The sequence below is a fragment of the Chiloscyllium plagiosum genome, chromosome 6, assembly GCF_004010195.1.
Source record: "Chiloscyllium plagiosum isolate BGI_BamShark_2017 chromosome 6, ASM401019v2, whole genome shotgun sequence".
NCBI lineage: Eukaryota > Metazoa > Chordata > Chondrichthyes > Orectolobiformes > Hemiscylliidae > Chiloscyllium > Chiloscyllium plagiosum.
In genome coordinates this window covers 103,776,648-103,790,011 of record NC_057715.1, presented here as the reverse complement: position 1 = coordinate 103,790,011, position 13,364 = coordinate 103,776,648, and the positions used below count along the sequence as shown (strand labels likewise).

Below are 13,364 nucleotides of genomic sequence, written 5' to 3'. Positions count from 1 at the left end.
GTGTTAGTCATTTCTGCCCTGGGAAATAGTCTCTGGCTATCGACTCTATCTATGCCTCGCATTATCTTGTATACCTCAATTAGGTCCCCTCTTCTCCAATGAAAAAAGTCTGAGCTCAGTCAACCTCTCCTCATAAGATAAGCCCTCCAGTCCAGGCAGCATCCTGGTAAACCTCCTCTAAGCCCTCTCCAAAGCATCCACATCTTTCCTATAAGAGGGCGACCAGAACTGGACGCAGTATTCCAAGTGCGGTCTAACCAAAGTTTTATAGAACTGCATTAAGATCTCACGACTCTTAAACTCAATCCCTCTGTTAATGAAAGCCAAAACACCATATGCTTTCTTAACAACCCTGTCCACTTGGGTGGCAATTATAAGAGATCCATGTACCTGCACACCAAGATCCCTCTGCCCCTCCACACTACCAAGAATCCTATCCTTAATCCTGTACTCAGCTTTCAAATTCGACCTTCCAAAATGCATCACCTTGCATTTATCCAGGTTGAACTCCATCTGCCACCTCTTGTGTAGACTCGGTGGATTAGCCATGAAAAATGCAGGTTTATAGGGGCAGGGGTGGGGAGATGCTCTTCGGAGGGTCAGTGCGGACTCAATGGGCCGAATGGCTTGTTTCCACACTATAGGAATTATATGATAAATTAGGAATATCACTCAGGCGACGTGCGATAAAACGGAAAACCGTGGACATTTATGCATGGAAATAATTACAATACGTTACAAACTGCAGGCCTCTTAAACATCTGTATCATGAAGCCGGAGGCCTTCCGCGGCACCTGGACGTTTGAAAAGATGTTGAAATTCGAAAATAAACGGTCACCTAACCGGCCGCGCGCTGCCGGGTTTCCAATGGCAACAGGCACGATCTTCTAGTGGTTCCGGGGGGGAGGGTCACTTCCGGCGGTGGCGTCAGGCCCAGTCTGCGGGTGACTTGTTCGAAAAGGAGCTGTTCCCGCTTTTAATTTATACTCATGGCGCATTGGAATAAGTTCGAGAAGGATTTAAAGAAGTTGATACAATACATTAGTGGGGTCCCGGAGGATGATCCTGATTTCCAGATGGCGTTGCAGTTCACCTGGTCTAATGTCAGGTAATTGAAGCCTGACAATATCGATGAGTTGGAGACGCCGGTATTGGACTTGGGTGTATAAAGTGTAAAAGTTACATACCACCAGGTTATAGTCCAACAGGTTTAATTGGAAGCACTAGCTTTCTAAGCGCTGCTCCTTTATCCTTCAGGTATTGAAGGACCAGCGCTCCGAAAGCTAGTGCTTCCAATTAAACCTATTGGACTATAACCTGGTGTTGTGTGATTTTTTTCACAATATTCAGAATCCTTATAGTTTGGAAGCTATGTATTCAGTGGCTGTAACAACAAGCATGCTGTTAAATATCGCCTTTAACTTAACAATGTGACCCCTCCTTCCCAGGCAGTTTACTGATAGAAACGTTAACTCTGTTTTTCTCTCCGCTGATGCTGCCAGACCTGCTGAGTTTCTGCAGCCCTTTCTGTTTATGTTTCAGATTACTGGGGTGTTAGGGAACAATCTTTGACACAATTTCAGCCAGGTAAGGGGGCCGCATGCGGCCAGACATCAATAGCTTGACCAAAATAGAAGGGCTTATGCCCGAAACGTTGATTCTTCTGTTCCTTGGATGCTGCCTGACTTGCTGCGCTTTTCCAGCAACACATTTTCAGCTCTGATCTCCAGCATCTGCAGCCCTCACTTTCTCTCAAAATAAATGGCCTTTTAAGAACTGATTTAAAAGGAGATTTCAGGAGAAAATTATGCAGTTCAGAGCCCCGGGAGTGATGGAGAAACTAATATAAGGGGACTTTGAGGCAAAGGATCAATATTGTTGTTCCTCAAAGATCTTGGAAGGATTGTAGGGGGTGTGGAGAGTGGGAGGGAGGGAGGGAGGGCTAGGTATGGAGGTTATCAAAATCATCTCAATACTTTAGAAGAATTCCTAGAGTCATAGAGATGTACATCATGGAAACAGACCCTTGAGTCCGAATGGTCCATGCCAACCAGATATCTTAACCTAATCTAGTCCCATTTGCCAGCACTTGCCCCCAATCCCTCTCAACCCTTCCTTTTCATATACCCATCCAGATACCTTTAAATGCTTCCACCGCTTCTCTGGAGGCTTATTCCACACATGCACCACCCTCTCCGTGAAAAAGTTGATCCTTGGGTCCCTTTTGAAATGTTTTCCTCTCACCCTAAACCTATGCCCTCTAGTTCTGGACTCACCCACCACAGGAAAAAGATCTTGAATGGCTTTCTGAGCTGATATGTTGAGGAACCAACAAGAGAACAGGCCAACTTTGACTGGGTATTGAAGTAACTCCATAACCATGAGAGGGAAATTGTGTGGCAAAAATCACTATACTTGATGGACTGCAATCCTAGAATAGGCCATCATCAAATAACACAAGCCTATAATGAAAAAGAAACTTACACTACAGCAGAAACTGACCAAACTGATTCACAGTAAGGACAAGGACAAACCAGACTCATGGATAAGAAATTTATTCAACAGAGCATTAAAAGACAATGAGAAAGCTGCCCTAATGTGTGGAGTTAACTATAATCACAGAGACGTTAACAAAACAGATTTCCTAGCTGCTCTTGACTTGATGCTGAAAACCAATGGACTCTCAGATGAAACACAACAGTTGATCTGACAAACTATAGTCCCAGCCCTGAACTGAAGAAATTAATTGAACAGCCTCAATACATCAGAAAGAAAAGCCCTTGAAGAACTAAAGAAAGATTAAAAACTTCATATCCTACCAGCGGACAAAGGGCACAAGGCTGTCATAATAAACAAACCAGACTACCTTGAAAAAGCACAGCTGCTACTTGTGGAAACCGACATATATCAACAGGTGGAGACAGACCCCACGCCAGTGAGAAAACGAAATCATTTATATACTGAATAAACCCAAACAGACTGGACAGATAGCCCAGACAGATTACCTCAGAATGAAAACAGAATGAAACACCCCTCCCCACCCCTTTTGCAGACTCCCCTAGGTGCATAAACCAGACCCCCCCCCCCCTCAGACCCATAGTTTCTCTACTGGGCACACTGACACACAAGTTGGCCAAGGAACTACGACAGAGACTGAAACACCTTGTCAACAGATCAACCCATGCCATGCATTCAACCCAGGAATTCCTTAACCTCAAAAACATAAAAATTGACAATAATGAAATCATGGTATCATTTGACAATATAAGCACTGTTTACTTCCATTGATGTGCCACTAGCTAAAGAAACACATGTGACACCACTAAGAAGAACCAGAAACGTTGACCCTCAACAACACCATAAGCAAGGCAATATGCTCAAACTACTAGGCCTATGCCTCACCACTTGCTTAGTCTTCAACAGACAAATATCAGCAAATCAGTGGCACACCCACGGGATCACCCATCTGAGGATTTGTAGTGGAAGCAGTCTTGCAAAGACTGGAACACATAGCCTTCCCACGATCCAACCAAAGCTATGGATTAGATGCATGGATGACACATTTGTCATCAAACACATTAAATTAGAGGAAACGTATCATCTCATCAACAACATATTCACTAAAGAGGAGAACAACAATCAGCTCCCATTCCTAGACTGGGAGAAAGTGAGGACTGCAGATGCTGATGCTCAGAGTCAAAACATATGGTACTAAAAAAGCACAGCCGGTCAAGCAACATCCAGAGAGCAGGAGAGTTAACTTTTCAAGCATAAGCTCTTCATCAGGAACAGCTGGTTCTTGAAATGTCGATTCTTCTGCTCCTTGGATGCTGCCTGACTGGCTGTGCATTTCCAGCACCACACTTTTTGACTCCCATTCAAATCTCATGTAACAACTGCCATAAGCACATCATTGGACAGATCGGCATAAAACTAGCAATCTGGATATGGGAACACCAACTAATAACGAGACAGCATAACCAATTCTCCCTCATCTCAATACATGCAGACAAGGAGGGCCATCAATTTGACTGGGACAACGTTACCATCCTCAGCCAAACTCAACAGAGATACGCATGGGAATTCCTAGAGGCCTGGTTTTCAGCCCAGAATGCCATCATCAAACCTGTAGAAATAGACCCCATATACAAACCACTGCAGACAAAAACCAGAAATGACAACACCCAACTGAACAGACCAAATCATCTAAATATCAAGCAGAGTAGAACAGTAATGCTTCACGGAAGTCGCACTGGTGATGTTACCTAGTTTGGTGACAAAACATCTGCATGACAACCCATCAGCTCAGTGAACAAACCAACAACTGCGTAACTCCACAAAGGCAGGTATCCTGTCCCCAAGTCACTCTTTATTTACACATGCATAGTACGTGATACTGAGCCAGCTCACAGCAGAGCCCCGAATACTCCTGTTTCTATTTTTTTGTCCCCTCCTTTGATACAACAAAGGGGAGTCCTTTCACGCACTGCTCCAGCTCCCAGAGAGAACAGAAGCTCTGGTACTCCTGTTTATTTCTTTTTCTTGTTTTTCCCCATTATCCCCACACTACCGCCTAACTGCGGTAGTGCTTATTTTTCCCCCCCGCACCCAAGTATGTGTGCAGGTGTTTCTTTTTTTTTTCCACACACTGGTCCAGCTCCCTCAAGAGCCAGCTTTCAGAGTGAACAGAACCTCTCTCACTTCTGTTTTTTTTTTCTTTTTTGACACTTTTTTTTCTCTTACTCCCACACTACCGCATAACTAACTGCAGTAGTGCTTATTTTTTCCCCAGCATCCATGTTGTGTGTATGCAAGTGTAAGACACAGTGAAAGACACAAGGTGCACAAACCTTTATTCGGTTTCCACCACCAGGAAGAAAAGAAACACCTGTGTGGCCTGTGACAAGCAGTGCCCTTCACATCAAAGGGCAATGCTGTGTGATCAAACAGTGAAGGGGAGGGCAGGGATTAAATCAAAATAGAGTTGGAGGGGGAAATAATGCACTCCACTCCCTGCGGTGCGCACCTCTCCCCGAACAACTCCAGGGCGTTGGTGGACACCGCATGCTCCTTTTCCAAATACACCCAGGCTCTAATGTAATGGCAGAAGAGGGACTGACAGTCAGCCCTAACGACCCCCTCCACGGCCCGCTGCCTGGACCTGTTGATGGCCAGTTTGGCCATGCCCAGGAGCAGACTCACGAGGAGGTCTTCAGACCTGTACTCCTGTTTCTTTTTTTTTCTTTTGTTTTACAGAATCCCTGTCACTTCTGTTTATTGTTTTTTCTCTTTTCTTATTTTTACAGAATCCCTGTCACTCCTGTTTTTTTTTTAGTGCTTATTCTTCTCCAGCACCCATGTTGTGCATGTGCAGGTGTGAGACACAGTGAAAGACACAAGGTGCACGAATCTTTATACATGTACTCCTGTTTCTTTTTTTTTGTTTATTTTTTTTTCTTAACTCCTGGCACTCCTGTTTTTTTTAAACCCCCCACACTACCGCCTAACTGCGGTAGTGCTTATTTTTTCCCCAGCACCCATGTTGTGTGTGTGCAGGTGTGAGACACAGTGAGAGACACAAGGTGTACAAATCTTTATTCAATTTCCACCACCAGGAAGAAAGGAAAACACCCGAGTGGCCAGTGACAAGCAGTGCCCTTCACAAAAGGCAATGCCGTGTGATCAAACAGTGAAGGGGAGGGCAGGGATTAAATCAAAATAGAGTTGGCGGGGGAAATAAGACACGCCACTCCCTGCAACGCCCACCTCTCCCTGAGCAACTCTAGGGTGTCGGTGGCCACTGTGTGCTCCCTCTCCAGAGACACCCCGGCTGTAATGTATCCGCGGAAGAGGGGCAGGCAGTCAGCCCTAACGACCCCCTCCACAGCCCGCTGCCTGGACCTGTTGATGGCCAGTTTGGCCAGGCCCAGGAGCAGACCCATGAGGAGGTCTTCAGACCTGTACTCTTGTTTTTTTTTTTCTTCTTTTATTTTACAGAATCCCTGTCACTCCTGTTTTTTTTAGTGCTTTTCTTCCCCAGCACCCATGTTGTGCGTGTGCAGGTGTGAGACGCAGTGAAAGACACAGGGTGCACGAATCTTTATACATGTACTCCTGTTAATTTTTTTTGTTTATTCTTTATTTTCTTAACCTCTGGCACTCCCCTGTTTTTTTTAAACCCCCCCACAGTACCGCCTAACTGCGGTAGTGCTTATTTTTTCCCCAGCATCCATGTTGAGTGTATGCGGTTGTGAGACATGGTGAAAGACATAAAGTGCACGAATCTTTATTCATGTACTCCTGTTGCTTTTTTTCTTTTCTTTTTTTTATTTTATTAAACAAATTACAAAAACAGTTTACAACAAACAGTTACATTTACAGCTGCATACAAGAGACAGCAATTTTACAAGGGAGAAGAGCAGCAAAGCCAGGCCCCAAACCCTACCATGACAAACCTCAAATCCCAGTTTCACATAAAGATATAAAGAGACAACAGCAATGATAGTTGTACATTAGACAGTACTGTTACATACAAAAGTGCAGACAATACAGACCCAGCAAGCCCCCACCCCTCCCACCTTCCGACCACTCTAAGGCAGCCCGCCCCTACCCACCTTCCGGTTCTCGGTCCACCCCACGCCCCTTCCAGTTCTCGGTCCGCCCTGACACACCTTTCGACCACCTCTAGGACAGCCCGCCCCGGTACCCGCCCAGGGTGACAGCGGTCAGGAAGGCCTACCCACCTTCCGGCTTCACTAACCACCCTCAGCACCTTTCGATCACCTCTGGGGCAGCCCAGCCAGGTACCTGCCCGGGGTGACAGCGCTGAGGATGGCTGTACTCCTGTTTCTTTTTTTTTCTTTCAACTCCAGGGTGTTGGTGTCTCCTGGTTATTTTTTTTTCTTCTTTTTTACAGTGAAAGACACAAAGTGCACGAATCTTTATTCAAATTCCACCACCAAGAAGATAGGAAAACACCCGGGTGGCCAGTGACAAACACTGCCCTTCACATCAAGGGACAGTGCTGTGTGATCAAAACAGTGAAGGGGAGGGTAGGGACTAAATCAAAATAGAGTTGGAGGGAGAAATGATGCACTCCACTCCCTGCGGCGCCCACCTCTCCCTGAACTCCTCCAGGGTGTTGGTGGACACCGCGCGCTCCTTCTCCAAGGACACCCGGGCCCTACTCCTGTTTCTCTTTTTTTTTCTTTTTCTTTTCTTTTTTTTAATATATATATTAACCCCCACACTACCACCTAAGTGCGGTAGTGCTTATTTTATCCCCAGCACCCATGGTGTGTGTGTGCAGGTGTGAGACACAGTGAAAGACACAAAGTGCACCAATCTTTATTCAAACTCCACCACCAGGAAGATAGGAAAACACCCGGGTGGCCAGTGACAAACACTGCCCTTCACATCAAAGGGCAGTGCTGTGTGATCAAAACAGTGAAGGGGAGGGTAGGGACTAAATCAAAATAGAATTGGAGGGAGAAATGATGCACTCCACTCCCTCCGGCGCCCACCTCTCCCTGAACTCCTCCAGGGTGTTGGTCGACACCGCGTGCTCCTTCTCCAAGGACACTCGGGCCCTACTCCTGTTTCTTTTTTTTTATATAGAGTTGGGACACTCCCCCTTTTCTTTTTCTTTTTTTCAAGCAGTTGAATTCCCTGTTCATTTTTTTTTTTCATTTTTCTTTTCCCACACTACCACCTAAGTGCGGTAGTGCTTATTTTATCCCCAGCACCCATGGTGTGTGTGTGTGCAGGTGTGAGACACAGTGAAAGACACAAAGTGCACGAATCTTTATTCAATTTCCACCACCAGGAAGATAGGAAAACACCCGGGTGGCCAGTGACAAACACTGCCCTTCACATCAAGGGACAGTGCTGTGTGATCAAAACAGTGAAGGGGAGGGTAGGGACTAAATCAAAATAGAGTTGGAGGGAGAAATGATGCACTCCACTCCCTGCGGCGCCCACCTCTCCCTGATCTCCTCCAGGGTGTTGGTGGACACCGCGTGCTCCTTCTCCAAGGACACCCGGGCCCTACTCCTGTTTCTCTTTTTTTTTAATTCTTTTTTTTTTCTTTTTTTTTCTAAGTGCGGTAGTGCTTATTTTATCCCCAGCACCCATGGTGTGTGTGTGTGCAGGTGGGAGACACAGTGAAAGACACAAAGTGCACAAATCTTTATTCAAATTCCACCACCAGGAAGATAGGATCTTTGAAGAAGGAGCGAGCATAATATGATCGTACTTTTCATCAAGATGTAGAGTGAGGTAGTTGAAACTGTATATCAACTGTACATTTTGCATTCTGTGGTCATTTTACAAAGTCATAAACAACCTTTTCTGTTCTGAGGAAGCCCTTATTTAAAAAATTCACTCAATGAAGCAATGTAGAAACTATTTGTCTATGAGATGAGATTCCTGATTTTTAAAAAGGGAAACTACAGTAGTATAAGTTGTGAGTTAGCTGTGATGGTTTGGGAAATATTACTGAAAGTAATGACAGCAGACAAGCAATGGCAAACATTTAAAAAATGAATGAGTGTAACTATAAAAGTTGTTTATTCCTGTCTGGCGCAGGAATGCAAAGACAAAAGTGGCCAAAACATGACTTAAGCGGAAAGTTAGAAATAGTATTAGATGTAAAAAAGAGACATATAAATTTCCAAGAAAAAGCGAATCAGCGATGTTCTTAATAAGTTAGTGGAGCAGGCTCAATGGGTTGAATGGACCACTCCTGCTCCTACCTCTTTTATGTTTCAAAGCAAAGATGAGAATTTCAGAATTGAGGCATTGTTTGATGAGGACTTAACGTAGATCAGCTTGTGTAGAAGTGATGGGTGAGTGGGGTTTGATGTGTTAGGACAAGGGCAATAGCATTTTGAATGACCTTGCATCTGCAACAGGTGAAACATAGGCATCCGACTAGGGGAGCATTGGAATACACAAGTCTATAAGTAACAAGGTTTTGAATGTGCATTTCACTTGCAGATGGCTACGAAAAGGGTGATTAAACTGAAGTGGATACAGCTGATTTTAGCAATAGGGTGGATGTGTGGTAGAAAACTGATGTCAGGGTCAAATATGGCATCACAATTGCAAGAAGTCTGGTTCAACTCCAGCTGGTTGCTAATGGAGAGTTGGATTTGGTGACTGGGGATTGGAGTATGCGACAGGAACTGAACAAAGTGCTCTCTGTTTCCTTAATGCTGAATTTGAGGTTTGCTACAAATATAAATTTGGAAGATCTACAATTGAACACAGTGATATAAATTTAATCCTCAAGCAATGTTGCAATTTATATGTGCTGAATGCATATATACCCCAATGTGGAAAAACTGCTGTACATTGGACATCAAAATTCAGAATACTCAACTGTGCATTTTGTGTTCAGTTGATATTCCACAAAACCACAAACAACTTTTTCTATTCCTTGTTTAAAAGTATACATTCGCTAGAACAATGCAGAGACTATGTTTGTGCTGCAGCATTGGTTGCCACCATGTGGTTGGAAGATGGTTTTCACTTACAGCAGTAGATTAGAGGCCGCAAGCAGGCCTAATTGTGATCAAACCAACTTCTGTCTGCTTTTTGCATACTTTTAACATCCAATTCAAATTTTGAAAATGTTAGGAGCAGCATACCTCTTCATCAACTTGGCTGAAGTATAATAGTTATAACCACATATATGTTTTGAAAATTATCTTTTATTTTAATTATTTCATTAATTATGCTAATGAAAAGAAACATTTGTGACTATTCCACCACCAATAAAACCTTGCTAGCTTTGTAAGAAGTTATAATTTGTTTCTGGTTTGTCTGTTTTATTATATTTCTTTTTCCTATTGCATGATATTTGGTTTTGACTTTTTAATTTTTCTTTCAGATTCCATCGATTTCTTGATGTAGACAGTCAGAAAATAACACGTGTGATTGATGGGTGAGCTTCTTCCATCACTTATACATGCGTCTTATTTTACAGAAGTTATGAAATGCTGTCAACTGACCTTAACTTTTGCTTCTCAGAATCCACGAAAAACTGATTATTCATTCAGAACTCCCTAAAGCTGTAAGCTGGCGGAGGTTAACAGATGAATTTCTGGAGTTGCCCCTTGAGACTGTCGAAGGAACAAAGGTAACCAGTTTTCATCTAAGTCTTCTGTTAAATTGAACTCAGCTTCACTGTTTCAACAATTTTGTGTATTCTTAAGAACTGAATAATGCAATCATTTGTTTAAAAAAACTTGCTTGTACTTCCACATTATTTCCACCCCTAAATTTCTCCTGAAGTCATTTATGCCATGCACAAATGATACTTCATGAGTGCTGTATACTCTCCAACATCTCAGCAAATAGCGATTAAAAACAATTGTGGGTGGCACGGTGGCACAGTGGTTAGCACCAGAGATCCGGGTTCAATTCCCGCCTCGGGCGACTGACTGTGTGGAGTTTGCACATTCTCCCCGTGTCTGCGTGGGTTTCCTCCGGGTGCTCTGGTTTCCTCCCACAGTCCAAAAGTGTGCAGCTTAGGTGAATTGGCCATGCTAAATTGCCCGTAGTGTTAGGGGAATGGGTCTGGGTGAGTTGCGCTTTGGCGGGTCGGTGTGGACGTTGGGCCGAAGGGCCTGTTTCCACACTGTAAGTAACCTAATCTAAAAAACATTGGCTCAGGCTACTCAAAATGTAGAATGATACAAATATGTGAGCTATTATGGTGTGTGGAATCACATGAAATCTAGGGAGAGAAAGCCATTTGGAAACAGAATTGGCTTGAAGATAGGAGACAAACGGTGATGGTGCAAGATTGTATTTAAGACTGCAGATCTGTGACCAGCAGTGTGCCACAAGGATTGGTGCTCGTTACTTATTTTTTGCATTAATTATCTATAAATGGTTTGAATGTGTATATATGAGGTACAGTTAGTAAGTTTACTGATGACACTAAAATTGGTGATGTGGTGGATGGTGAGGAAGGTTAGCTTAGAATATAATGTGACATTGATCTGATGGGCCAAGGAGTGGCAGATGGAGTTTGATTTAGACCTTGGGGTGCAGGTTCATAGTTCCTTGAAAGTGGAGTCACAGGTAGAAAGCGAAGGAGGTGTTTGGTACATTTGCCTTTATTGTTCAGTGCATTGAGTATAGGAATTGGGATGTTGAGTTGCGGCTTTATAGGACATTGGTAGGCCACTTTTGGAATACTGCATTCAGTTCTGGTCTGCTTATAAGAAAGATGATGTTAACCTTATAAGGGTTCAGAAAAGATTTAAAAAGATGTTGATGGAATTGGGTTTGAGCCATCGGGAATGGCTGAATAGGCTGGGGCTATTTTCCCTGAACTGTCAGGGGCTGAGGTGTGACCTTATAAAGGTGAGAGGGAAAAGAGCTAAAAAGGGACCTCGGTCAACTTTTTCACACAGGGTGGTGCGTGTATGGAATGAACTACCAGAGGAAGTGGTGGAGACTGGTACAAATACTACCTTTGACAGGCATCTGGATGGGTACATGAATGGAAAGGGTTTAGAGGGATATGGGCCAAATGCTAGCAAATGGGGGACTAGGTCAGATTGGGATGTCTAGTAGGCACAGATGTATTGGACTGAAGGGTCTGTTTCTGTGCTGTACATCCCTATATGTGTTTGTGTGGTATGTAGGTTGTGTGTTTGGTCATTATCACAACTGGTCCCCATGTATATGCATGTCCAGCGGGATTTTCTGGTTAGTGGTTTTCTGGTTAATGGTTAGGAGAGTTTTTCTCTTCCCTGACCTATGTGAATACTGGCAAACAACTAATTTCACCAGTGCAGAGATGGAACACATCCTGTTGGATATGCATGGAGACCGGTTCTTTGTAACTCATTAACTTGAACTTCATAAGCCTGTGGGAGTGCAATTATCCCTGATTTTCAATGTGAAGAAGATTCAACAAGGAGTTCTTTTGAGTTTGAGTTACAGTCAGTTAGCATCTTGTAATTGTACTAAATGAGAAAATGTTCTGCTTCTCAGAATTGTCATCTGTTGCCTGATGAAGTTGGTAATTGCAAATTAAGTAGAATTCCTCCTCTGCATACCTTAGAGTCATAGCATGGAAATGGGCCCTTTGGCCCAATTTGTCCTTGCTAACCAGGTTTCCTAAACCAAACCAGTCTCATTTGCCCGCGTTTGGCCCATATCCTGTAAACCTTTTCCAACCATATACCTTCCAAATGTCTTTTAAATGTTGTGATTGTACTCCCCTTGCTATGTCCTTTAGTAGCTTGTTCCATATACATATCAACCTTTGTTAGAAAAAGTGCCCCCTCAGATCCCTTTTAAATCTCTCCCCTCTCATATTAAACCCCATACCCTCTAGTTTTGATAATGCTTACAATGCTAAGTTCAGGGAGGTGTTCAATGCTTGAAATAATTACACTTACAAGCTCATGAAACTGCAACTAACCATAATTTGTTCAAATTATTCACTAAATAACTTCTTTAATTGAGCATTGCGTTTTTTTGCATGCATACAGATTTTGTTAAATCAAAGGGGAAAGGGCAAGGGATGGTAATGCTGCAGGTTTCAAAACTAGCAAAGAAGGTTCCAGGTTGAATGTGAGCAGCTGGGACAAGACAGAAATTACAATTAGCATACTCCACATTAGACTGAATTTAATCCAGTGGAGGCGATGGGGTCTGCTGGTGAGAGAGACTGAGAGACTCCCCACATCTTGTTCCACTCGGATTCTTGACAGGCCACTGTTGGAGACTCCAGAGCTGGATGGCCTGCCGGTCAAGAATGTTTCTGGAAATTGGTTGCTGTATTGAATTCTGGATTAGTGGTGCTGGAAGAGCACAGCAGTTCAGGCAGCAGTCAAGGAGCTTCGAAATCGACGTTTCGGGCAAAAGCCCTTCATCAGGAATAAAGGCAGTGAGCCTGAAGCATGGAGAGATAAGCACCTGCTGTGCTGTTCCAGCAATAAAGTCAACTTTGATCTCCAGCATCTGCAGACCTCACTTTCTCCCCGTGGGGAGAAAGTAGCATAGATTACAATGGGTGAGTGGGGGAGGGGATGAAAATTATAGGTCAGGGAGGAGAGGGTGGAGTGGATAGGTGGAAAAGGAGATAGGCAGGAAGGACAAGTCCGGACAAGTCATGGGGACAGAGCTGAGCTGGAAGTTTGGAACTAGGGTGAGGTGGGGGAAGGGGAAATGAGGAAACAGTTGAAGTCCACATTGATGCCCTGGGGTTGAAGTGTTCCGAGGCGGAAGATGAGGTGTTCTTCCTCCAGGCGTCTGGTGGTGAGGGAGCGGCGGTGAAGGAGGCCCAGGACCTCCATGTCCTCGGCAGAGTGGGAGGGGGAGTTGAAATGTTGAGCCAC

At 44.0% G+C, this 13,364-nt stretch overlaps 1 protein-coding gene across 2 annotated transcripts in view; it reads left to right on the top strand.

Moving 5' to 3' along the window:
* Positions 1-902: 902 nt before the first annotated feature.
* tubgcp5 (tubulin, gamma complex associated protein 5) overlaps positions 903-13,364 on the top strand; it is a 76,819-nt gene continuing 64,357 nt past the window's right edge. For both annotated transcript variants that reach the window (XM_043692307.1, XM_043692306.1), the window contains exons 1-3: positions 903-1,108; positions 9,893-9,946; positions 10,033-10,141. In XM_043692307.1, coding sequence (XP_043548242.1) covers positions 990-1,108; positions 9,893-9,946; positions 10,033-10,141 — 282 coding nt within the window. In that variant the 5' untranslated portion in view covers positions 903-989. The remainder of the gene's footprint in view (positions 1,109-9,892; positions 9,947-10,032; positions 10,142-13,364) is intronic.